Source organism: Chelonia mydas, chromosome 5 (genome assembly GCF_015237465.2).
Source record: "Chelonia mydas isolate rCheMyd1 chromosome 5, rCheMyd1.pri.v2, whole genome shotgun sequence".
In the NCBI taxonomy this organism is placed as follows: domain Eukaryota; kingdom Metazoa; phylum Chordata; order Testudines; family Cheloniidae; genus Chelonia; species Chelonia mydas.
This window is the reverse complement of record NC_051245.2, coordinates 95,452,256-95,479,597: the sequence shown is the minus strand read 5'-3', so window position 1 is coordinate 95,479,597 and position 27,342 is coordinate 95,452,256. Positions and strand designations below refer to the sequence as shown.

The 27,342-nt window shown below is 40.3% G+C and overlaps 1 protein-coding gene across 1 annotated transcript in view; it reads left to right on the top strand.

The window, feature by feature from the left end:
* The window catches only part of TMC1 (transmembrane channel like 1), a 77,994-nt gene that overhangs the window by 8,797 nt on the left and 41,855 nt on the right, over nucleotides 1-27,342 (top strand). The window contains exons 2-5 of the mRNA XM_043546244.1: nucleotides 5,484-5,549; nucleotides 7,197-7,578; nucleotides 13,591-13,731; nucleotides 26,431-26,521. Of these exons, the coding sequence (XP_043402179.1) occupies nucleotides 5,484-5,549; nucleotides 7,197-7,578; nucleotides 13,591-13,731; nucleotides 26,431-26,521 (680 nt within the window). The remainder of the gene's footprint in view (nucleotides 1-5,483; nucleotides 5,550-7,196; nucleotides 7,579-13,590; nucleotides 13,732-26,430; nucleotides 26,522-27,342) is intronic.

Below are 27,342 nucleotides of genomic sequence, written 5' to 3'. Positions count from 1 at the left end.
TATGCATTGTCCACCATGTCAGGTCAGAAGTCTCATAAGTATTTTAAAAATTGGCACCGGTAGCAATGTTGCTGACACTGATTACCATGAAAGGCACATGTCCCAAAGTCTGGTGCTCTTTGGCTGCAGCTCCTCTCCTGATACTTTCAATTATCATTGAACTGTAGCTGTTGATACTCTCTGCTCAGCAACATACAATAACGAGTTACAATCCAATAGCACCACCCTAATAAATAACGCTTTGTACCAGACCACACTGTGAGCTCTGTAGGTAAGAAATAAAGATAAGAAATTTAACATGTCCAGACCACTCTAGAACTTTTGAAGCAATATATTCTGTATTGCCCTGCCCCACCTTTTTTCAAATTACTAGTGATATTTGCACGGACCAGGGTTTTTATCCATGTGAAGTTCATTTTCCTTGCTGCTTATTCCTGTCTTGTTTATACTTGAGCACGTTTGTTACTTTCTGTGTAACATTTCTGTAAAAAACAGTTTAGTTAAAAAAATGGTTTCCCAAAACAAGTCTTAACAGGTTTCATCAGCTGCACATACATCAAGCAGAGCAGTTTAGGTCTCATTTACATGGTGTAAAGGCATTGCAGTAAAATGGCTTAAGCTGGAAACAACACACATACAACTGCTGCCCAAGCATTTTGCAAGCATCAGTTATATCAGCTGGATGGAAAGCTGGGGATGAGGGGGTTTTTTGCTGTTTCTAGCATCTATTTCTGTGAGAGTCTTGTTTTTGCTTCCTAACATGCTTGCTCTGGGAAAACTTCTGATAGAGCTGAAAACTGGCCTGAGACCAATATGAGAGCCCTGCTTGGGATATGGAATGATGAGGTGTTCCAGGCGGAGCTCATCAACATTGTCCACAAGCGGCCGGTCTCCAGCAAGGTGTCACAAAGTTTGGTGAATTGGGTGTAGTGCTAACCAGTGCTGGGACAACATCAAGAGGCTGTGGGATCAATATCATAAAAGAGCATTGTCAGGGCTGCTTGAGTCACTGGCACCTCCATCTTGGGCCCTTCTATGCAGTGCTTGTCTCCATCCAGGCAATCATTCCAGATTGTTGGTGCTTGCGGGGGGTGAAGGTGAGGCTGATGAAAATTGCCAAGAATCAGGAGCGGAGTGTCCTGGAGTCCAAGGGACAGCTGACAGAGGAGGATGACTGAAATGAAGATGAACTATCACAAGATGAGAGGACACTGACATAATTAACTGTCTTCAGACTGTAAGCTTTTTGGGACAGATACTGTCACTTCCTCTATGTATATACAGTGCCTGAGACAATGGGTACCTAGCCTGTCTGAGGCCCCTAGGTGCTACTATAATAATTATAATTAATAATAATAGACACACTGTGTGTTCTATTTGATGTCATTGTGCCTTATTGCCTTTTTTATTTGTTTGTGCTTGAGGGAAGAAGAATCCCGGAACTAACAATACCAATACCATCAATGTAGTACTGAGATGTTTCTTCAAAGAGCTAGTAATAGGCATCCATCTTCATTTGGAAATTTATTGACACTCACCATCACCCCATCCAGCTATCATCCCAACATAAAATACAGGTCTCATCCAGAATGGTGCTCCACTCAGGAAACATTCATGGACTGCAAGAAGGCAAGGTTCGTCTTCAGTGCCTGCCTGCGCACCAGTAGATTATTCTACAGCTGATCCTGGGACGTTTGGCTAAGGGGAGTTATGAGCACTGTGACCATTAACTGAAAACTCAGGAGCTCTTATCTGTTCCTGAATTCTGCCTGTAACACTTTCCAATCTTCAGCAGCAATGCAACTAATCAGTGGAAGCTGTGTTAAGAACTGTCACTTCTGCTCCAGTGGGGTCTGCTCATAGTCGGGTCTATGTTGGTGCTCATGTTGATGCTGATACTGACTGCATCTGGGAATTCTGGGGTATTAACAAACAACTCTGATATCCTTTAACTCCCAGAATGTTTCACTATGTGGAAATTCTTCTCTCTTATCCCAAGACTACTTATTTTGCTTACGAGCCTTTGGTGAGGGACCTTGTCAAAGGCTTTCTGAAAGTCCAAGTACACCTATGGAACTCGTTGCCAGGGGATGTTGTGGAGGGCAGATGGTCAGGGACGCAACCCCATGCTCCGGGTGTCCCTAATCCTCTGAGTTCCAGAACCTGGGACTGGATGACTAGGGATGGATCATTCAATAATTGCCCTGTTCTGTTCATTCCCTCAGAAGCATCAGGCACTGGTCACTGTCAGAGGACAGGATACTGGGTTCGATGGACCATTGGTCTGACTCAATGTGGCCATTCTTAAGTTCTTATCTACTGCAGAGAAGGCCAGAGTGTTTGTGGAATGAAGCACAATAATGTGTAATTCCAGCAGATATAAAAGGAACCTGTAATAATTTGTCACTTAAATGTTGCCACAATGGTTTCTGTTGCACAGTAAATTTGTTTTTTTTAGAGGGTCTCTTTAGGACAAATGGATTTAGGAGGTTTTTGCATGGTCTATTTTTGCAGAAGAATGAGGTCATGGAGGCAGGAACTACCTTTCAATCTAATGCTGTAAATTGTCAGCTTTTGCAAAAAAACCAAGATTGTGCAAGGTCTGCACTATGAACTCACTACTCTTGCAGTTGCGTGATCCCCTCTAATCCTCTCTTTGCACTTCAGGCTAATACAATGCTTTTTGTCACATCCTTTTCACAGTAATATCCACTTCTATTTGGCCCTGTTTTTTTCTTTGTTTGTTGTTTAAAATCTCTGCTATTTAGCACTTCTACTGCTGGTCACATAGATAATCAAGCATGTAAACATGTTGACTTTCTATTATTTATTAGTCAGGATGATGAGTGATCCTATTATTTGGTGCAACATATTATCTTGTCCGATATGCTGGATTCAGTTTAGCACATTTATTATCTTATGCCACTATATTTAATTAAATTTAATCAATTACTTTCTATTGCATTTAAGTTGCTACGCTGCATAGGCATTGTTTTTATTTGTTCCACATATAATGTTAATTTCTGCATGATATACTTTTAACTCCAGCGAATGATTCAGAATATATTCTAACCCCCCAGCTGTTTGCTTATTGTCTGCACTCATCAAAATCTGAAGTAAGGCCAATCCTGTATCATTATAATGCTTCCTTGGGAATTTCTCTTTGGCTGGAGGAGCTCAGCAAAGGAATTAGTTGCAAATAAAAGACCATGAGCTTCTGTTGCATGCAACCTATCTTTTTAGAGATGTCTGTCTTCGTCATTGCAAGCTCTCAATAGCAATGTAATGATCTTTGTCAAATGTAGATCCAGTTACTGCCAGCAACAGTAGGCATATGTCCAGGCCGAACAAAAGAGCACTTATTTTTACATCCCACTGATGATATTGCATGATTACATTTTTGCATAGCCTTAAAAATTATTATGCAAATGTTGTTCAAATAACAGAAAATACTATTACAAAGAGATGCTTTATGGAGGGAATTTAAATTTTGTGCATATGTCCCTGTTTTAATGTGTCTGTCAAATACTGGATAATAATCCTTTCCATGTTAATTCACAGACAGAAACAAGACTCTTTGTTGTTTCTTGTTTACAGCTTTACATATTTTACCATTTTTTGATTTATAATCTCCTATCTCGGCAAAGCTAAGCAGCAATGCCTGATTGTTTGGTTACAGTTTTCACTGGATAAATTAACTTCTACATCATCGTTTAAGAGGTCACAAGCTGCTTAATATGAGTCCATGACAGAAACTGCGGCAGAGGGGAGCCACTACAATAGTGAGGAAAAGTGAAAAGGCACACAAGGAAGTGAATAATAATGATAATTTTAGTTTCCTGTTGACTGAAAGGTTATTTTAGAAAATTTGAGCTGTACAACTTACTATAGGCTTACTGTCCTGACACTACAGGGAGAAAGTTAGGTAGCACATGTCTGAAAATATATGGTAAAAAGTAATGGAATAACAGCTGCATAGTTATATTAATGGACAATATTTCTTAATTTCCTCCTTAATTCTTTCCCACTACATATCAACTTATACATTCCATTGGCATACCTCAAGCCCTCTCCCTCATGCTTCTGGACCTCCAGGCTCAGAGAACTTTTCAGGGAGCCGGCTGCAACCTTCTCCTCAGACAACAGTAGAAATCTTTCTGAGGGAACATCACTGGTCTCCACACCAGTTGATCAACACCAGGTTGACACCAGGTCACCAAATAGCTCTTTTCTACAGTTGAACTTTTTTGGAATTAAATACATAGGGTTCCCTACCATCACCACCACTGGTTCAAAGTGCCCCAGGGAGATTATTTGAGATATACTCCTGGTTACTTGTGGCTAGCAGGTACAGGATATCTCCCGCTCTACTCATTAGTAATCACTATTAGAGCGGTGTGAATATTTGACTGGAATTTCAACTCCCATAAAATGAAGGCAGGTTTGTGTGTTCTAGATCTCTCCAGGAATAATAAACCCAGTTCCATAAACATTTAGGTAACAGGCTTGATAACGTTTGCAGAACCATAGATCCACACCCTCCAACCACATATCAATAAAGAGAGCAACTCAACCAACCTCCTCTATTCATTACAACCAGTGTCCATAAGTGCCCTTCTCTCATTAAGCCAACCATCAGCTTCCTCCATCACTGCATTACTGGACTCCCTCAGACAGTAACACCGCAGCCATGTCCCTCCACTTAGGACCAGGGACCCCACTCTAACTTAAGTATTGTTGTCCTGGGAGTGGAAGGTGGCTAGTATATGGGTCCTCTCCCTGAAGTCTCCACTCCCTATCTTGTCTCTTGGGGGCTATGAGGTAGGGCAAATCCCTGTCCAAGAAAGAACAAAATCATTTCTTGCCACTTTGCTTAGAGTTTTGAATTCTAAATCTGAAGCTTCAAGAGAAACTCCTCTCCCCTCTTCTGGAATCTCTACCCATCAGCTGTGCTGCTACTCCTAAATCTCATTCCCCCTTCACTCAGTTTTACCAGGAAATGGCTCTTTGTTAAAGCTTGCAGGTGATCTTAGAAGATTCCAGAGCACTAGTCACTGCTAATCTTGCACATTTTAAAAGAAAGTTTGAGAATTGCCTGGTGAGGCAGCAGTTTTTTCATTGTCTTTCTGCTAATTAGCTGCTAGTTACCTCATCTCTCCATGAGACTTCTACCTCTCACATCCTCCAACTTCTTCCTATTTGAAAAAGTAAATCTCACTTTTTATTACCACCATTCACAGCTCCAGTGCTCTGGCTGAAGAAAGGGGGACAAGGGGTGTCACATGCCACTGTGTTGTTCATACTTCCCTCGTTGTACTCACAAAAATATATATTCTAAAACTTCAGTGTTCCAGTATGTTGGGTTTTTGTAACTAAGAGCCCAAATATGACACATTCAAGTCATTTCAAAGCATATTTTTTAAAAATGTCTTTAATGACTATTCATCTTTCAATGTGCAGCACAATATGATTTTCTTTCATAGTGGGCATTGAAGTTGACAATGAAGAAGGCAGTGCAGCTGAGAGCGAAGATGATGACAGCAAAATAGGTAATCAGTGATGGACAATTTCAATTCTCCATTCAGACAGTTTCTTGTTGCAGTGCATGACATGAAATGTGGAGGCTTAATCCAGTTCCTGTTCGGCAGGTCTCCACTTAACAAAATGACTGTTTTTAGTGAAGAGACTAGGGCTGGATTTAAACTAGTCATCTGAAGCGAAGAGCTCTATAGCTTATTACTATTCTTTTGAGACATCCTGATCCCATAGTTCATGAATTACTGTAATCATGTTTTGACTGTAGTGCACTCTGAATTTCATGTTTAAACTAATATCTTTGGAAAATAACTCCAGTGGTTGGAAGGCAGCAGGGAAGTCTATCAGCTAGGGTGATAATATAATGAAATTGGTATCTTAATCTGTCAGGGGTATAGGAGTGTTATGAGCTCTAATGATAGAATCATAGAAATGTAGGGCTGGAAGGACTTTGAGAGGTTATCCAGTCCACCCCTGGCACCAAGGCAGGACCAAGTATACCTAGGACTTCCTTGACAAGTGTTTATCTAACCTGTTCTTAAAAATCTCAATAACAGTGATTCCAAAATTTCCCTGGAAGACTATTCTGGAATAGCCTTCCAGGGAAATTTCGGAATCACTGTCATAGCTTAACTATCCTTATAGTTAGAAAGTTTTTCCTAATATCTAACTTAAATCTTCCTTGTTGCAGATTAAGCAGATTACTTCTTCAGTGGACATGGAGAAAATTGATCAATGTCCCCTTTATAACAACCCTTAACATATCTGAAGATTTATCAGATCCTGTGCTGGGGAACAGGGGGTTCACGTCTGCTCCCAGCAGCGTCGTCTGCTGGTAGTACTCTGGGATAAGTCTCACAAAGTGAGAGTCAGTGGCCACTTTGCCCTGCAGTGAGAGACAATGGCCACATCACCCAGTGGCGAGAGTCAATGGCTGGAGTCAGGGAAACCTGGGACCTCCCTGCTCCACCGGGTTCCAACCCAGGGTCCAGTGAAGCAGTAATTAAAAAATGTGTGACCTAAGGGGCAGGGGCCCCTATATCTTCTCCCTGGGCCACTTCCTACCCTAGCTTCTGTTCCTCTATTGGTGTCACTGGTTGCCTGGGGGTCCCTTCTGAAGCTCTCGCTGTCCATGCTCCGAAGGGTCTTCTTCTCTCAGCTATGACTTGTTGTTGCCAATCTCCGCAATTGATAGGTCTGTGGTGGCTTGACATTGAGGACTGGGCCTGGCCACCTAGGGCCTCAGTGGCTTCTTGGCAGGAGCCTGCAACTGTCCACCCAGACTGAACTAAACTGTTCCCTTCTGAGCTTAGCCCTTGCTGTGAGCATGCCCAGCAGGGGCAGCTGGGCAGGGCTTTATGGGCCCAGAGCTACTCCTTAATCCTTACTTCACCAGTGTAGGTTCATACACCCCATCACATCCACCCCCCCCCCATAGTTTTCTTAAGACTAAATATGCCCAGTTTTTTTAAAGTTTCATCATAGGTCAGGTTTCTAAACTGTTTATCATTTTGTTATGTCATGTGCAGCTATAGTATATCATATTGATAACATAAATTCTGTACATGTGTGTGCGAGAGAGAGAATTGTTGGTGTTGATACATAATATTAACTTTTTGTTTTTGCGTGTCCCCCCACCATCCCCCATCATGATTGTGAAGATGAAGAAGAATCTGAAAAAGAGAAGAAAGTAACTGCCAAAACCAGAAGAGGAAATGCCAGAGGGAAAGCCAGAAAGGATTCGGAGGAGGAAGAGGAGACAAGGACAGCTGGGCAACACAGACAGAGAAACAGAAGAGCACAGAGGAAACAGGCTGGGAATGAGGACAGTGATTCTGATGGGGAATCCTGCAAAAACAAGAAGAACAGGGAAAATCAGATATCCAAACAGCAGGAGCCCAATGAGGATGGAGAAGAAGACAATAAAGGGGGCAGAAAAGGAAGAGGCAAAAATGAGACCAAACAGGAAAAAAAACCTGACGAGAAAGGGAAAAAGGAGAAGGACAACAAGAAAAAGGATAAAAAGAAGAAAGGTTCCTCAAGGTAATTGTTTATGTAATCTGAAACCTATCTGAACTTATGGCTATAGTTAGGAAGTACCCACAGCCAGCACAACTCCCTTAGCTATAAGAGCTAGTTTTTCAGAAAAGATCAAAGCCAGAGTTTCAGGGACTCAGGACCCACAACTGAGGCCAGATTTTCAAAAGAGCTCAGTTCCCACAGCTCCCATTGTGACACTTATGGCCAGATTTCCAAGAGCCCATGCCAGATATGCTGAGATATTTTGCAAACCTGTCTACTTATTTAGGTGCCTAAATGGAATCTGAAGTCTTTTGAAAATTGAGCACCCACTGTGGGTGCTGAGGCCTTCCGAAAATTCCAACCTTTGTGTTGTTCTGCTAGCAGCCTTGATGCTCTCATTCTTCCACCTTCTCTTTCCACCACCTCATGCTTTGTGCTTTGAAAGGAACCACCTGCTGGGAAGAGTGCATCATGAAGCAGATGGAGATAGATACATTTACATAGCTGGGAGAGATATTCCACTTCCCTCATTTTTACATTCACTATGGGTGTCGGTGCCCCCAGAGACACCTCAGAAGAACACAGCAGGAATCATCAAAGGAAAGGAACCCATAATGTGAGACGTGTTGTCCTGACTCTCATATTAATTTCTTCCCAAACACATTTCAATACAATTCTACTCCATTTCCCCCACCTTTTAGCATTCCTAGAATTTGTCTTTGTTCCAGCTCTTCACTATGAAATCCATTATAGCATTATCCTTCCTTTATGTGGTTTCCTGCACTCAAGTATATTTTACTAAAATCGTATTCTTGACTGTGCCAATTGATATTCTTTCACTTATTGTTGTTCTTGTCTTCTGTTGTGAACATTAAATAGTTATGTAGTAAAAAAAAGACCCACAGAAAAATGTAAAATTGAATGAAAACAGAACTTTTTGGACTGGATGATAAATTTCAGTAGAGGAGGATATATTCATTTAGGCTAATTAATTAGAAACATTATACAGGCTAGGACATTGCTCATGGGGATAGCAAGGATAACATTTGAGGAATAACTAAAGATAGTTATCTATTCCTGGAAGGACATCAAGAACATTGTCTCCTTAGACAGTAAGTGGGACAACTAACAAGATCACTTTTCCAACAAGCTATTGTAAATAAGGTATGAGCTCTGGGACACCAAGAGTAGAGGGACTGTCGCTTCTGATAGCAGAAGCTTATGAGGTATGTCACAAAATGGCATCTTAAAGATTTTAAAAAAGTAATTGTAAGAAAGTTGAAATGAGTTGAAGAAAGTTTTTTAAATCGCATATTGTTCCGACAATTCCTTTACAACAACAACAAAGGGTGTTTAAAGGGTATTTATTTTGATAGACGAGTACAAATAACGTATGAACAAAGAATGATGTGCTGATGATCAGTTTGGCTGATTTAATTCAGATAGAGCATTTGCAAACCTTGGGGGAGGAGGAGAGGGTGGAAAGTATGAGCTCTTTAGTATGTCCATGTGGATTCATCACAACAAAAGCTATCTATGGCAGTGGTCCCCAAACTGTGGGGCGTGCCCCCCCCAGGGGCAAGCAGAGGAACATCTTGGGGGGAGGCATGGTGGGACCTGGGCCAGCTCCCATGGTGGGAGGGGAGGGAACGGCACCCAATCCTGCTCTGCCCCCAGCCCAGCTCTGCTTCAGCCCTGCCCCTGGTCGCAGCTCTGGCCCCGGCTTCAGCCACCAGCTCCTGGCCCTGCTCCTGGCCATGGCTCTGCTCCTTGCCGCAGCCGCAGCTGCAGCCCTGCTCCTGGCCTTGGTTCCAGACTGTGGCTCCTGGAGGGGGCGCAGACCAGGTAAGGTGTGTGTTTGACCAAAAAAGTTTGGGGACCACTGACCTACTGATTTAAAAGTGATGCACTGCTTCTGGCTTTTCAGGCAGAACAGATAAGCATGCTAAAAGAAAATAAGATGAAAAAATAAACAAGGAAAAGAAAAGCATAATGAGGAACCTTGGAGCATTCACTGCTAACTTTTTGCCATGTTGTGCAATTATTTGTTTTTCCTGTCCATATTCTGTCCATGAGAGAACTCTACCTCTCACCTCAAGATTACTTAGATTCCTCAGCAGCCTCCTGTGAAGGACCTTGTCAAGGTCTTTTTGAAAGCTCTGAAAGCCTTTCATCTGAGCTTGTTCATTATTATAGGGCCAGATTGTGATACTCCTATACTGAATATGAGTAGTCCCACTGATTTCACATAAGCAGCATTTAAACTGGTTGTAAATAAAGATAGAATTCAGATCTCTTGGTTCCAACAGCAGAGACCTTACACTTGAGCTAAAGGAAAACTGTCAGAATTTTTTACCCAAATTATTATTTTTTAAATGCAATTTAATTGAAATCAAACTGTTTCACAAAAGTTTGATTTCAATAAAATTTTTGATTTTGTTGATGAAAACATTCTAAATAGAAGAGATGAAAAAATTTGGTTGGCGTTATTTTGAATTTTGTTTAAAAAATAAATTTTTGCTTTTGAAGAAAAAAAAATATTTTACCAGCACTAGGTCTGACATTACATCATATAAGGAGCAGTGAGACAAATAAAAGCTCTAATATATATTTTATTCTGCCTTGTTTGCAGTGTCTCGTTCATTTTGTACAGCATCCTTTCCTTACTGGCTCCACAGTATCACAATTTATTTTTCATACTCCCCCACACATTCCTCTCAGAACTAGCTACAACAAACACAGAGATTCCCCTGTGTCAAAGGGAACCCTCCTCAGCTGCCTTGGTCAGAAAGGTTTCTGGCTGCTTTGTGCTGCCTTGGCTGGAACGGGGCAAAGGATTTAACCCCTTTATCATAAATAGTATAATATTCAATTCCCTGTCAGTCCTTCTGATTTTTGTTTTTAAAAGAGTACTCCCTTGCATTAGGATTCAAGGGCCTCACAATAATATCCATGAGACATCTGACTTTTGATTTTCAGTACATTGGCCTAGGTCTTTCTATAGTGCTCATCTCAACACCAGATAATAAATATATCTGATTGGCTTTCAGCAAGGCTCTTTCTTTCTGTAGAGGTTTGTTTTCAGCAGTGGGATTTTTTTATGATACATTCTTGCTGAAATTTTATGGATGATGAGTTCAAGTTCTTTAACGTTCAGCTCTCTTTAGTACGTAAGATTTGATTCTTTAGTAACTGAGAATTTGGTAATTGTAGGATCCTATTTTTCTTTTTTTCTGACTCAGTCTAATGTGTCTCATACAGTCATCTCAAATGCTGTTTTTATATCCTTCTCACATAGCATTTGTTACCAAAGCTAGAGCTTGGTGAAGAGTGAAAAAAATATCTGTTTTGATGTTTTCTAAAAAGAATTTCACTTTGACTGTGCTGGTGTAACTTTTTATTAGCTTTTAATGATCATTCACGCTGGGAAATGTTTTGGTGCAAGTATTAATAGAAGGAACATTTTAGGTCAATAACTGAGGTCTGGTTATTCACACAATTCATTGCATTAACAAATGGAATTTTTTTTGAAAGGAATTCGAAGAAGTTTATAAATCCTTGGTTATCCAGTCAGGGAACAGAAACCACATTACGTGACTTAATCACACAGCTCAAATATCAGATCATGCATATCAAGCATTCAAAGATGTAATGGCAGCTAGCAATTTGCAAACAGTCCATAGGCTAAACTTAGCATGAACAAACCATTCCTAAAACTAATTCAAATAACAAACAATTTCCTAAAGGCGTCAGTCCATTCACAGAACATTCAGAACAGGAAAAAGAGCTAAATCCACTGGATAATTTCTTTGTAAATTCCTTTAGTTGCCATCTTCAGCCTGATTTGAATTGAGTTCAATGATTTTTAAGCATTTTTCCCCATGCCACTGCTGCAAAAAATGGTTTCTGTCATACTGATGGTTATCTGTTTGTAGTCATATCTGGGAGAGCAGTAGGTAGTTATTGTCACAGTTCAGGGCAATTGCACCTGTATTTCCCTCTTATGATCCTTCAGGGGCACCACTCTAGGCCCCCAGCTCCTCAGCAGTCACCTCTATGGGGCAGAGACCAATGTCTCTCTCCCCCTCTTGACCAGGGTTTTTCCAGGCTGCACAGTTTCCTGCCTTCACTGTGATATCCACAGCAAGCCAGACTGCCTAAACAGGCCAGCACCTGCACTTTACTTTCTCTTCAAAGGCTCTGGGCACTTGTAACTGCCTGCAGTTATATGTTAATATACAAGTTTTTATAAGCACACATATTTACTCTTAAGGTGAAAACATTACAGAGAAAAAATATTAAAAACAATTAAAAAAATTACACGTGCCAATAGCTTACCCCCAGAGATCACCCCCCCACACACTCCAACAAGAACTCTGATAGGAGGCACCCCTTCCAACTCTTCTAGAAGGATTGGGGCCATCCTTGGATAGAAGGTTCTGTCCGTTGGATCAGAAAGAGTGTGTTTAAGCTCAGGCTATTTATCCAAAAGTCCATTCTTTGCCTGTTGGTCTCTGGAGAATCTAGTTTGAACTAGTATATGCAAGCCATCCCAGGAGGTGGTATCTCCCTGCAGGGGGAGTTACAACCTGGCTGATTTGCCTTAATCACCACCCAATGTTTTTTGTTCCTGGTGGATTTGTGGTAGCCCTTCCTCATGGAGTGGAGCATAATCATACTATCAACTATGCAGTTAAAACAATGGACCCCAAAGATGGGGTACAATATTTGTCATATCTCCCCCATAGAAAAGATACATACAATCCTGGCCTATAATAATACATAAGCTTAATACCAAAAGGTCTTTCAATGATACTTCATGAAATTGCCATATCTGTCACAACTATCTTTAGCCATGTTATCCACTCAGGTAGTGGAGGGAATATTACTCAACATAGTCCCATATCCAGAACATTCTGAGTTACCCACTAACAGCATGGTATCGGCTTAGCTTTACTGTGGTAGTGTATCTGGATTTATATATAATTGGAGATAATTGCAAGGATGTTTGTATTTTCATTGGATTTGGCTAGGGTTTAAATTTAAGTTTGATTCAGAGCCAGGTTAGGGGTTTGACAGTGCTAAAATTTCATGACATTTTGCCCCTAAATAGCAGAAGTCACGTGAAATTAGCTGATCTTGTGAGAGTTCTGAGATATGTAAATTTGCAAAATCAATTTCTCATGCAAAATTTCCATACTCTTATGTGAACTGATGGTGTCACAAGATTTCGGCCACATATAAATTGGACCCAGAAAATAAGTTCCTTTGCAACCAAAGCTGTAGGGTGGGGCTGAAATTCAGAGATTAGAACACAGCACTCCCTCCCCACAAATTTAAAGTGGTTCAGATCCAAGATTCTGGTTTTAGCCTCTCTCTGTATAAAACATGCATAATTTAAAAAGCCATAGGCTCTGCCTTTCTGTATTAATAAGAAGATGGATGATGGTCATTATTACAATTTAAAGATCAGATTATGATTAGCCCTGTTCAGGTGTCGGGGAAGAGAGAGTGAGGGTATGACTCTTCCTAATCCAAACTAGCCAACAGAGATGAGCCTTCACAGGTGGGGAATGGCTCTCTCAAAAACTGCGGTTTGAAAAAACACCTCCCTCCCATCGGTTTAAACACTCTTCTAAAAAGAACCTATACAATGTTCCGAGTTAGGTTCATGTAAGGAAACCCTTGATCTAACAGATTGGATTACCCTTGAGGAGCAGATCTCTTGCTCTCTAAAGGCCTGATCCACAGCCCATTGAAGTCAATGGAAAAATTCCCACCACTTCAATGGACTTTGGATCAGGTCCTACATCTCTGTCTCTGTCATAGTCCAGCTCAGTTTCAGTACTTCAAGCTCCAAATACTTCATTTCAGGTCAGGGTTACAGAAATTCAAGTTCAGAGTTACAGCTGCAAGACACAGACCTAGAGGATCAAGTTAAGGAGTTAGCACCGAACATCTGCTTCAGTGAAACCTTCTATTACCCTCACGTTTTTAAACTTACTGTATTTATCCCTCCACTTTTGTTTGAAGCTCTGACTCCGACTCTGAAGAGGAGCCAATTACGGAGGAGGAATTGGCCAAGCTGAAGGAAGAGGTAGAAGAGAAAAAGAAACTAATTGCCACATTACGAAACAAACCATGGCAGATGAAAAAGAAACTAGACGTCCTGAAGTATGGTCTGATTCATAATGAATAACGCTGTCACTGTGGTGTTTGTACTGTATACTCTCTTCTTGCTGTTTTTTCTCAATTTTCTCTTTATTTCTATATCTGTTGAACTTCAAGCAGCCCCAGAGATCAGGCTCTTTTTTTTATTTTTTTTCTCTGAAAGCCCATCCTTGGGACTTAAGTGGCATTGTGTGTCAATGCTCCTTCACCTTCTTAGATCTGGGGTGAAAATATGAAGGAGTCAGATCTGTTTTGTAGGATTCCATTACCCACCCTGATCAGACCTTTCTGATCATGATAGTTTCCCATCAATTAGAAAGGTCACTATCTTTGGAGCTGTCTTGAATGCCATCTGATGGCCTGTGTGCTGTAATTTTAGCATATATTTCAAGATTTGTGGAAAATTCTCTGTCTCTTAAACTGCAAGGGAAATGAATGAAAATGTAATTGAATTTGGGAAAAACAAAACATTGGGAACATTTTATGCATTTTCTTGTACGTTGTAGGCACAGACTGCCTTTGGCCTTAGTGAATGCCACACTTCCATTTTCACCAAAGCAAAAAGGTTGTTTTCACTAGCAAATAAGTCTCCAGTGGAAACAGATGCTTATAATCGAAATAGACGAAACAGAAACAGAGTGTGGGAAGGGGTGTAACACACAAGCAGAGTGAACAATGTGATGCCAGCAAATGTCATGTTAGTTCCACTATTTATTTACTTTTGCGGGGGGTGGGGAGAACAGTTAGTTAGGAAGGGATCAGCTAAATGGAAAGAAAAGTGGAGAGGGGAATTGAAGGGAAGGGGTGAGAGTAGACAGGATAGAGAAGAAGGTGGGAAGGGGGCAGGTGAAGAGACTGTGAGGGAGGGGCAGGATTGGAGCAAACAGCCAATTGGTGCAGGCCAGAGAAAGTCCAGTCCAAACTATACAAAGTTCTCAGAATGTCCAGACATCCCTGCTTTGGCTGCTTCTAGAGTCTCCGGCTGGTTGTTCCTCTCTGCAGTTTTTCTCCAAGGCCACATGGTGAGGGGAAGAGACAGGTGGGACCACCTGAGTTCTAGTGCCCTCAGAGTAGTGGGGGCCTGTCCTGGATAGTTCTAAAAGTTCAGGGGAGGCTGAGGTGGCCCCAGCTGGGCCCCATTTTCTCTTCTCCCATCAGTGCAGCAGCCCCTGCTTTGGCTGCTTAGTTTGCTTAGCAGAAATTTATATAGTTCCACGCGGAGCCCTCAGGGCTTATAGTTTTGTTTCCATGCCTACTTGAGTCTGTTTAATTGAGATGGGCCTGGGTCTCAGGTATTTTCTCTTGAAACAATCTGAAAAATTCATCTGAAAAAGCTAGAATGTTTAGGTCTTGGCTAAACTGGCAAAACACATGAAATACTAATCTTTCTGTCGGAAGCAACTTGGCCCGGTTGAGTTAAGTGACACTTTGCAATCCAGAAGTCAATGCAATTATGAATGAAATGAAATGAACAATCTGCTTCCCCAGGAAACTGTGCAGCCCTGCAGTGTGCTTTTGTAACCTGGTTTCCTCTGTGCCTGCCAGCCTTCCCTCTCCCTGTGCCCTCACTGACTGCTGGTAGCATTCTGCCAGTATCTTCCAGAAAAGGGCTTTTGGTTCCATGTTTTTGACTAAGGGCTCCAGGCAGGTACTTCTGTACCCTTATAGGTTCCTCTGAATCTTGCAATACATTTTTCTTCTTTTGGGAACTACCAGCAAAGTTACCCCCAAGTATCTAGTACTTCCAAATTATCTTAACTAAAAAATATTTTGGTCTATAAGTACCTACTACATGGGGAACAGAAATTTGATAACAGAGGAATTTTCAATCTAGCAGACAAAGATATAACAAGATCCAATGGTTGAAAGTTGAAACTAGACAAATTCAGACTAGAAATCAGGCACACATTCTACCAGTGATGGTAATTAACCATTGGAGCTACTTAACAAGGGTTGTGGTGGATTCTCCATCACTGGAAATTTTAAAATCAAATTGTGATGTTTTTCTAAACAATTTGCTCTAGTTCAAACAGAAATTAGTTCAGGGAAGTTCTATGTCCTGTGATATACAGGAGGTCAGCCTAGAATGATCACAATAGTCCCTTCTGGCCTTATAATATATGAATTTGTGAATTTGGAAAATGGACATAAATTTCAGAAAAATCAAAATTATACAGAATACTCTTTATCTAGTCTAGAACTATAGAACCCTCACATAGATAGGATAAACCTTATAGTTACAATGTGTTAAGCAGGAACAAAATTTTCACCTTAAAGTTCAGTTTTCTCTTCCAGCATTAACACTGACACGCTCTCTCATTTTATTTTCATGACCCTATAAAATATAACTGTCTGGGAACAACTAGTGCAAATTTTTTACAATGAGGGTATTAACCATTGTAATAATATACCTAGGGACAGGGTGGATCACATCATCTGAAGTCTTTAAATTAAGGCTGGATCTTTCTAAAATATACGCCGTAGCTCAATCAGTAGTTAAGGGATTGACGCAGGTGAATTTCTATGGCCTGTATTATGCAAAAGGTCAGACTAGATGATCATAATGGTTTCTTCTGGCCTTAAGACCTATGGATCTATGAACTGTGTTGTAACCAGGTCCCCTAACTCTACTGCTATTGTAGGATAGGTGAATATGCTCTCCATTATCTGTTAAAGTTTTCTCATTGTTTCTCTGTGGCTTATACTCCTTTTTTTGGTACTCTGGCTGTGGGATTTTCAGTTAGACGAACACTGAGCTCTTTTAAAATCCCAACCTGGATAGTCTTCTGATGTGTTTTGATGTTATAATGTCAATTTTTTGACCAAGATATTCTTGTTCATTTAACAATTTTAATTATATATAAATTAGTTTAGTTACTCAATTTTAAAATTAGATTAGCTAAATTATTATATTTTTGCTATCCAGACTAGAAGACTACAAGTTTATTAAATTTTATTTTCTCATATCGAAAGGTTTATGTGAATACACATATATGTACCAATGTGTTTTCTGGTGTCTTTCCAAAACAATGGTTTCTTTTGTGCTGTGCTAAGCGCACAGCTCTCTTTGAAGTAGGCTTAGGAGCATTTTAATAGCTGACCCCAGAAAATATCAGAGTACCAAGTGGAAATGACAGTTCTTTAGATCAGTTCTTTATACTGAAATCTATTTTTGTAAACCAGTGAATCACATTTTTTACCATCTAGCTACATCAAATACATTCCAAAAATAGTTACAATTTATACGAGGCAATCCTACTTTAGATTGTCACTATTATGTATGGAGAGTCATATCTCAGCTCAGCAGAGAAGAAACAAACAAAAATTAGAACCTAAAAGCTAATAACCAGGCCACATTTTCAAACAAAGGTGCCTAAAGTTAGACATCTAAATCTATATTTGGCCCCGTACATGTGTCTTGATTTCACTGAAACCAATGGAGTAATAGTGCACAGCACCTCTGAAAATGAAGCCAGTTATTTAGGTATCAAAATATGGATCTACTGTAAAATTTTCCAAAGTGTCTAAATCCCATTTTCAAAAGTGATTTAGGCACTTTGGAGTCCAAGTCCTATTAACTTTTAATACAAGCCTTAGACCTTGTTTACTCACAGTTTTTGTACTGCTTTAACTATGTCATTTTAGAAATCAAAATATGTTTGGATACATTTATATTGATGTGAAGATGCTTATATCACCAGAGCTTACTATGGGGGGGAGGAGGGGGGGAAGGGAGGGAAGGGGAAAGAAACATTATGTAGACTGGCCAACATCATTTTTGAAAATGGGTCTTAGCCTATTTAGTAACTTAGGTGCTTTTGAAAATGTTATCCCTAGGCACCTAATTTTAATAACCCAAGTTTGAGAATGAGGTTTTAGATTTTAATTTTTATTAAAATATTTGCTCCATCCTTCCCCTGGCTCTTTTCTGAGCACCTGTACCGTCTGACTACCTGAGCTGGGAGCGGATAGGTGCAATTCATATCAAATAATTGTTACAACTGTGTACGCCAATGCTCTATAGCTAGAGGGAGGTAAGCCTTCCGTTCTGCTTTCTCCCATCTCTATAAAGTGAGATTTCATTGGCAGTTGTCTCATCATTCTATCATTTTTCTTTGCTTCCATTTTTCCTAGGGGAAAAATCATTAATGAAGAAGCTTTAGTTAAACTATCATGACAAAGTTAGAGTAATAAGTGAGCATCACACTGACCAGAAAAAGTGATCACATTGTAAAGAATTTCATTCTGTTTTAGAAGGAAGTGTATTGTTTTATTTTTTGCTTTTTAGTTTTGTTCTGAAAATACATGAACTATACATTTTTAATGTACAGGTGCTGAATTCACATACAAAGACACTTACACTTACGTTAACACAAGGGAGATGTATCATAGGCTGAACTGCCATTCCTGCCTTACACCCTTGTGCCTAGTATTATGCACCTCACGTGGCCCTGATTTTTCTCTCAAGATCCACGTGTGGAGGGGACCAGCAGGCAGAGCTATCCTGGCTTATGATGAATTTGGGGTTATAAATTTCTGTAGCACTGCTACCCAATTTTCAGATCTCACAGACAACTTTTCATAGGTTTGATGATTTGCAAAGCAGGAGGGGGCAGGCCAAGGATGGGAATGGATGGGGAGAGAGAGTGTGTGTCAGAGAGAGATATTGAGAAACAGATTAACTAGATGCATCGTCCTTCAAACAGCCTCATAAGGAATATTCATGCTGGGATGTGGGTAAGGTTCAATAAGAGCCCATGTAAAGGCTTTGCATCTTGGGAGTCTCAAGGGATCCATAGTGGGTGACTGAAGCTTCTGCTTAATCTATTTGAGGGGAAAACTTGCCCTTTGATGGAATGATCTGTCCCTTGCCACCCCTCCTCTATTAATCCCCACTTCCACAAGTTTTTCTTCTTGCGGGGGTGGGCGGGGGGGCGGGGAGGAATCTGACCTATATGGTATGTAAGAGCACAGTTCTCAGTTACCTGGAAGAAGGCCATATTCTCTGTACTACCTCCGCATAACTGAAGTAGGGAAGGATGGTGATTCAGCCTTTCTCTGAATTTCCTGGCTTTACTGAGGTTAGACATTTTGCATTTCCTTCCTTCCTCTTCTCGTTTAACTACATGGGCTTTTTCTGGTTTCAGCTGGAGTGGGACAAACCATTATTCCAGGATGTGCACTATTCCTTTTGCTGAGTGTAATGCCTATGAACGAGGTCAGATGGGACACTCTGGAGAATAAAGCGCTTTGTTTATTCTAGGAAAGTTGTAGCATGGGCAGTGTCTGTATAAACTTCTCCATGTTACCAAGCCAGTGTGCATTAGTTCTGAACTGGAGGGAGAGCAGCTGAGGATTAGAAGGTAGGGCAGGCTGTCTCCTGTCCTCTCCTCTTTTTTGGGGGTGGTATTTTCTGTGATATAGACACTTATCCTCTGGGAACTGGTCTGAGACACCAACATGTTTCACAAAGGCAACTCCAATGGTAATGACCTTCAGTTCCTATCTACTGAACTGGATTTGGAGAAAGTTGGACCTACAATTGATGCTTATAGAGATAGAGATAAAATATTATGGGCCAGATCTTCAGATGGTGCAAGTTGGTGTAACTCCATTGAAATTTACACAGATTTACACCACCTGAGGATCTGAGACATACAGGTGTATCCATATCTAGCCAGCTACCTTGTTTTCCAAGTTAATGGTTCTTGGTTCTGGAGTGATAGGACCACATTTGAAAAGTGGGATTCTGTATTTGGTTCTGGAGCACAGTTCTAATTCTCACTGTTGACATGGGTCAGTTATATTTTACACACACACACACACACACACACAAAGTATGCATTGTATAATCTACAGAGACAATTAACTTCTATATATAGTCAGATCTACTAGCATGCTCTTATTTAATTACCACATAATCCTGCAATTATACAATAGCATGCCATGCAACTATAATTCTCCCTTGATTAAAGTTTTTACTAAATGTAAAAGCTACCCAATAAAGTTAATACCAATGTATGAACTACAATTAAATGAATGACAACAAAATATGAAGGAGATGGCAGACATAGATCAAGCTTGTATCATTCACAAAGTAGCTTCAAATAAATATGGAATGCAAAGAGAATCATAAGACAACTTGGGAGTCACTGTAGGAACAGTGACAGTGAACAAAGGATATTTGGGAGGGCCCCTAAAACATAACTGGCTCATATAAAATTAAAAGGAGGAGGGACAGAATCTTCAGTCTGTTACCAGGGCTGGATTTACACCTTATGCACCCCTCAGCACAGCATCGTCAGCGCCCCTCCTGCCTATAGCTGACCTATGTGTTGCACACAGTTTTAGAGAGGTCAGGTGCCCCTAGGCATGTGCCAACTGAGCCTAATTGGAAAGCCAGCCCAGGCTGTTACCAGCATCCTGCAATGGGGGAAATAGAGCCCAGCTGCTGTGCTACCGGCACTGAGCTTGGTTCCATTGAAATCAATGGCAACACTCTCACCGACCCCAGCGGCAGCAGTGCAGTACCAACCTGGGAACATTTTTTTCAGTGGATTATTTCTAAAGAATGTGGGAAGGTGGGTGGGAGGGGGGTGTTTAGGCTTTGTCTTTTTTCTCTAGTTTTACTTTCCAGTCCAGAGGAGCCATAAAAATAGATTTACTGTAACAGAAGACAGTATTCTATAAATGCAGCACGACAAAAAACAATCACACGCTACTCTGTGAGAGGAAGAAAAAGATTTTCTTCTTCCACTGTTATCTTCATACCCCCACAGATCTCGTTATGAACTTATTGGCAGCCACCACAACCAAATTAAACACCACTATAGTTTGTCCATTATTACTGTTGAGCTACTTTCCAAGCTAGCTGCCACCTGGCAACAGTTGTGTTGCTGTCAACTTTTAGCCGGTCTTTTTAAGACTTACTTGGAGACGTCCAAAGTGATCAATATTAATAGGACATTTCTTTTTAATGACTTTTTTACATGTTGGTGACTGAAACCTTCCTGAACTGTTGCTGAAAAAACGTGAGCTATCCACTTGAATCCTGTTCACCAGCAGCAACCTCTAAGTGCTGTAATGCATCCTCTACTTTGTACATGCTGAACTGCCCTACATGCAATTTACCTAGCACTTTGGAAGCTGCAACCTCATATCTAGGATTAATAATTAACCTGGGCTACTTAAGGGCAATGCTACCTGACTCCATGAAATATTTAGTAGCTCCTTATGTTGGTAATTAGATTAAGATGTTTTTTCTCAACCAAAAAAGCTCTCACAGTTAGCTAAAGGGGTACACTTTGGCCTATCTTGTGCTATAGATAATTTACCTATAACATGATACCAGTGATTACAAAGCTCACTTTTGTCTTTCACTTTTGTTTTTGATACTTTCTCATATTTGTGAGGTTCTGTCACAGCTTATGCTCAAATAAATTGGTTAGTCTCTAAGGTGCCACAAGTACTCCTTTTCTTTTTGCGAATACAGACTAACATGGCTGTTACTCTGAAACTTTGCATGTAGTGTGTGATATTTTTAAAGATGCTCTCAAAAATGTGCAGATGGGATTTAATAAACTGTTGTAATAATAGGACTGCTCTTCCTCTGCTTCTCACTTTTCTTAGCACAAAGTGCAGAGGCGTGTTATGATTCTCCAGGGATGTGCAAATAAAGTTCTTATTCTCAAAGCTGAGAACTGAGGTAAAGAGCATTTCAAAATATGCTTAGGAAATGATAATGTGCATAACATACAAACATGTAGAGGACAGGGAAATACATTTATTATCTGTGTATTCCCTGATAGTTGCATGTTGATTTAGATAATGGCATAGAGAGTACACTTACAAAGTTTGCAGACCATACCAAGCTGGGAGAGGTTGCAAGTGCTTTGCAGGAGAGGATTAAAATTCAAAATGATCTGGACAAACTGGAGAAATGGTCTGAAGTAAATAGGATGAAATTCAATAAAGGACAAATGAAAAGTACTCCATTTACGAAGGAACACTCAGTTGCACACATATAAAATGGGAAATGACTGCCTAGGAAGGAGTACTGCAGAAAGGGATCTGGGGGTCATAGTGGATCAGAAGCTAAAAACAAGTCAACAGTGTAACTCTTAAAAAAAGAAAAAAAAAGGAAACATCATTCTGGGATGAATAACAGGAGTATTGTAAGCAAGACACAAGAAGTAATTCTTCCACTCTACTCTGTGCTGATTAGGCCTCAACTGGAGTATTGTGTCCAGTTCTGGGTGCCACATTTCAGGAAAGATGTGGACAAATTGGCGAAAGTCCAGAGAAGAGCAACAAAAATGATTAAAGGTCTAGACAACATGACCTAGGAGGGAAGATTGAAAAAATTGGGTTTGTTTAGTCTGGAAAAGAGAAGACTGAGAGGAGAGATGATAACCATTGTCAAGTACATAAAAGGTTGTCACAAGGAGGAGGGAGAAGAATTGTTCTTCGTAACCTCTGAGGATAGGACAAGAAGCAATGGGCTTAAATTGCAGCAAAGGAGGTTTAGGCTGGACATCAGGAAAAACTTCCTAACTGTCAGGGTGCTTAAGCACTGGAATAAATTGCCTAGGGAGGTTTCCATCATTGGAGACTTTTAAGAGCATGTTTCAGAGTAACAGCCGTGTTAGTCTGTATTCGCAAAAAGAAAAGGAGTACTTGTGGCACCTTAGAGACTAACCAATTTATTTGAGCATAAGCTTTCGTGAGCTACAGCTCACTTCATCGGATGCATACTGTGGAAACTGCAGAAGACATTATATACACAGAGACCATGAAACAATACCTCCTCCCACCCCACTCTCCTGCTGGTAATAGCTTATCTAAAGTGATCACTCTCCTTACAATGTGTATGATAATCAAGTTGGGCCATTTCCAGCACAAATCCAGGTTTTCTCACCCTCCGCGCCCCCCCCCCCCCACAAACTCACTCTCCTGCTGGTAATAGCCCATCCAAAGTGACCACTCTCTTTACAATGTGCATGATAATCAAGGTGGGCCATTTCCAGTACAAATCCAGGTTTTCTCACCCCCCCACCCCCATACACACACAAACTCACTCTCCTGCTGGTAATAGCTCATCCAAAGTGACCACTCTCCCTACAATCAAGGTGGGCCATTTCCAGCACAAATCCAGGTTTTCTCACCCCCCCCCCACTAACTCACTCTCCTGCTGGTTAGACAAACACCTTTCAGGGATGGTGTAGATAATACTTAGTCCTGCCTTGAGAACAGGGTACTGGACTAGATGACCTCTCAAAGTCCCTTCCAGTCCTATGATTCTACAGTTAGAGCCAGCCAGGACATCGGAAGTTTAGGAGGGAGTGGGGGAAATTTCCTTAGTTTCCCCTGACCTACAAATCATTGAGGGCTTGACTTTGATCTCACAGCAAGAAAATCAGAAGTAACTAATTTTAATTCAATGGTGTATCCCAGTAAAGAGCCATTGAGAGTCTCTGGTGGAGGAGGGATAGAGCAGGAGCAAGGAAAAGAGTACTTTGCAGTAACTGTTGGATAGCTGCAGCATCACATGGGGCTTATGGTTTCCTTATTAGTTTCCTTGAACGCAACACATATTCTCTGCCTCATCACCCACAGGCCCTCTTTTACGCTCTGTTCCACCACTAGATGTGCTTGTCATATCTTTTGTTAAATACTGCGGTGGGAATTTTTCATGGAATTAAATTGTTATTGAGGCTTGCACTCAACTACCAATTAAATAGGGACTTGAAATTAGTCATGCAAGTATTCCTATTCCTGGACTGTAGCTGGGCTGCTGCAGAGCACAGAATGGCTTCTCTACAGGTTTTCATGTGGCAGGGTCCCCCCATGAGGATGTTATTCACTGTGTCTTCTTAAAGCCCCCCCCCCCACGAGGATGTTATTCACTGTGTCTATAACGAGTGTACAAAAATACTCTTTAAAAGTCAGCTATAACCAAACCTGCACTGCCTACTCAAGGAGAAGGTACCTATGTAGAACATCAAGTGTAATTTTGACACATAAAGTGCTTTCATTCTGACACAAGATGCTGAATAGTGGCAAGCTTCTTCTATCTACCCAATAATACCATGTGGTATGTATTTCCTTTCATTTGCTGTGGAATGTGTGAGAGGCTTCTGAGTGGTTCTTTAACAGGAATGGTGAGTGCTATCAGTACTGTATTCAAGTGCCTCATACTTTGCAAAGGTACTTAGATTATGACAGGCAGATAGAAAAGGAGTACTAGTGGCACCTTAGAGACTAACCAATTTATTTGAGCATAAGTTTTCGTGAGCTACAGCAGATAGTTCAGTATTAAAATATACAGTTGAGCCCTGTTAAAGTGAAGGGTCCCCTTCTATTTAAAACAGAACATCTGCATACGTGGATAGTAACTAGACTAGATGATTAATTTGGCCCAATGTGAAAGTTAAAGCCCTTAACAAATATAGACAGACTAAATACTGTCATGCAGATAAGGGATTTTTTGTAACATACACGGGGAACCACCAGGGACCTAGTCAGAAACCTGAAAAGATCTGGAGAGGAAGAAAAGCCGAACAGTCAATAGGAATGGGGGGAGGGGACCAAATGAAAGAGTGAGGGGAAGGGGAACTTCACTGGGGGAAGTCATGGGAACATACCAGCAGTAGTCCAGGAAACCTAGATCAGTACATCCGAAGGGCAAGAATTCAGTTTGCGCTAGAAATCTGCAACCAGCTTGCAGATAGAAACAGAAAACCCATCCTTGCCAGAGAATCCAGGACCCAGAGAGGAATAAAAAAACTATATTCTAATGCAGAGGAAAACACATAAAAGGCATTTGATGTGACATTCATTGCATTGCAAACAAGCATGCCCAGTTTAAATCCTTGGATTCAATTGAGGGATTGAATTCATGATCTAAAAGACATGTTTTTATAAACTCTGCCTGTGGAAAATAATTTTTGTTTTGGCTTAGCCAAACTCATGATAATTTTATAACAGAAAAGAGAAGTTTCTGGAGAATATCTGTGCCCAGCTATGGATGTATGATGTGTATAATAAGGAGGAAATGTTTTCACATTAGTGACATTGTGTCAGGGTTTTGTTTGAATATTATCCTGCTGACTTTCTAAACTCTTTGTTTCACTTTGAGAAGTGTATTTTTTAATTTTGAAGACTGGAACAGTAAAATAAAGCGGATGAATGGCTGAAAGAATAGATTTTAGCCATGCCACTGCATATTGTGATTTCTTCAGCCCTTTCACAATCTAGGCCCTGTGTTTGGATGTAAAGTCTCCATAAATCAACTAGTGCCACAGTAAGTGGTGTTGATGGTGATTCACTAGGTGACAGTCTTCCTTCTGAATTGAACAAATGGTGTTAGAAGGATCAGGGCTACTTCTGAATGCTTGCAGTCATTAAAGTCCCACAATATTTTTCATAAGAATAAGAGAGATTAGCTTTGGTTCATGTGGCAATTCTGAGCTGGTTAATAGTATTCTTCTTACATAAGCATCACCTGAAGTTTTTAAAAATGTTTTGACACATTGTAATATTTTTGTTTGCTTGTGTGGCTATAAGCTGTGGGCAGCAGATCTATGCATAAGAAATAACTCCAGTCAGACGGACTCAGACAATTAATCTATTTGCACAGCTTCCAGAAAAGAACTGCACCACAACTACTAGTTAGCAATTCCCCAACTGCCCAAGAGTCTCCAAATGCCTAAACAAGCAATTAATCAAAATGTGTAAGGCGCTCTGTATTAGTGCCATCTGGTGACAACCAACATGGTTTTGATATCACTGTGGAAACATTGGATTTCAAGACGTCTTGTTTCTTTGATACAGTACTTTAGATATGGTCATTCAGCAGCAAAAGCAGCCACCTCTCCTCAAAAAAAGTACATACACTGGTGTCTTAAAATTTGTGCTCACAAAGGAGAATACAATGGGGGTGAAGAGGACTCTAGTAAATGACTGGTCTCATCTGATCATCATTTAAAAGGGCTGATGTTACACAAAATCTTAAAAACATTTTAAAGGAACTCTCACTCTTTTTTTCCTTTCACTCTTATGTCCTATCTGTCTCAAGGGAATACTTTAATAATTTTGTCAATCAAAACTCTAATCTTCTGGAGCCAATTGAAGGCACAATTATGAGAAAATGATTCACAGACTGTTCAATGGACAAGACCTATGTGGAGGCACTGAGGGGAGTGAAATATATATAGCCCAGAAGAGAGCAGACACAAGGGAACCATGATTACAGTCTATAAATATCTTCCAGGTAACAGTTAAAATGAAGGAGAAGAATAATTCATTTAGTTCCAGTGGATGAATGGATTACGACCAATGGCTTGAACAAAAGGAAATAATTCTTAAGAGGAAGTACTACTGGGGAATAGGCTAGATTACAAAACAAGACACCATGACTTCAGGTATTCAAGAACAGGCTAGATAACATTAGCAGGAATTAAGTAGACATCACTTCTGGAAAATGCAGATGGCTCAGACTAGATGACTCAAGTTGTTTTCTTCTGGTTGCACTAACGATGATAAAATTACTGGGAAATACAAACGATAAGAGCATCAATAAGAGAACAGGGATATATGAACATCCAACGTGGAGTAATAGGACATGTTTTTCCAGCCTGAAGTGGCAGGAATTCCTGTGTTACCATATCATCACATGCATGTCTCTTTGTTCTTATTTCTCAGGGAAGCCCAGCTTTTTGTGGAAAAATTTGAAGGTGCACTTGGAAAAGGAAAAGGGAAAAAGTTTTATGCATACAAAGTGATGATGACAAAGGTAAGGATTTTATTTCATCAATTTCATACAATGCAAAACAATAGACTGTTGTAGACTATCATTCACCACATCCTCATAAATACCATCCCATTCTTCACTTGCATTTTTAACCACTTTTGCCCCAAATGATCCCAAAGCAGAGGTCATTAACCAAACCCATACCTGCTGATTGGGGTCTATCTTCAAGAGCCTTCTAATTTGTTCCACCAAGAGTTCCATCCTCTGGAGATTAAAATTTGGTTTTGGGTTAGGCCCAGTATAAAGAAAGCCAATGACAATCATACTCCTTGAGAAGATTCAAATGTTCCACTCTCCACATTGTAGCAGAAAAACTGGCATACGGCAAACCTGCACTTTACATATTAGATTGCAGTTCCTTTTTCCCTTATACAGTGCTTGGATAGATTGTCCCTTTGCCTCAGAGCTGAGAGAATACTGCAAAAAATCTCTGCAAATATTCATTCAAATTTTTAAACAAGTTTTGCTTCAACCATGTTCAGTACTAATTTGGCTTCATTTTCTATAGACATTTGTGGAACCACATTTTACTAGCATTAATGTTCGCAAAAATACCCCACAAATTTTCAACTTTCATATTCTGAAATATGCCTGGAAAGCCGGATTAGCATAGTTGCTCTTATCCAATTGAGGGACAGAGATACCACCACCATTTAGACTAACCACAACTAAGCAATACAGTTTGAATTTCAGATTTGGAATAAAATACATTAAATGATCAGAAACAGTTCTCAAGTCAAATAATAGTCAAGAAAAATCACAATCTGTTCAGACATTCCACAAACAGGAAGAAAAAAAAAAGG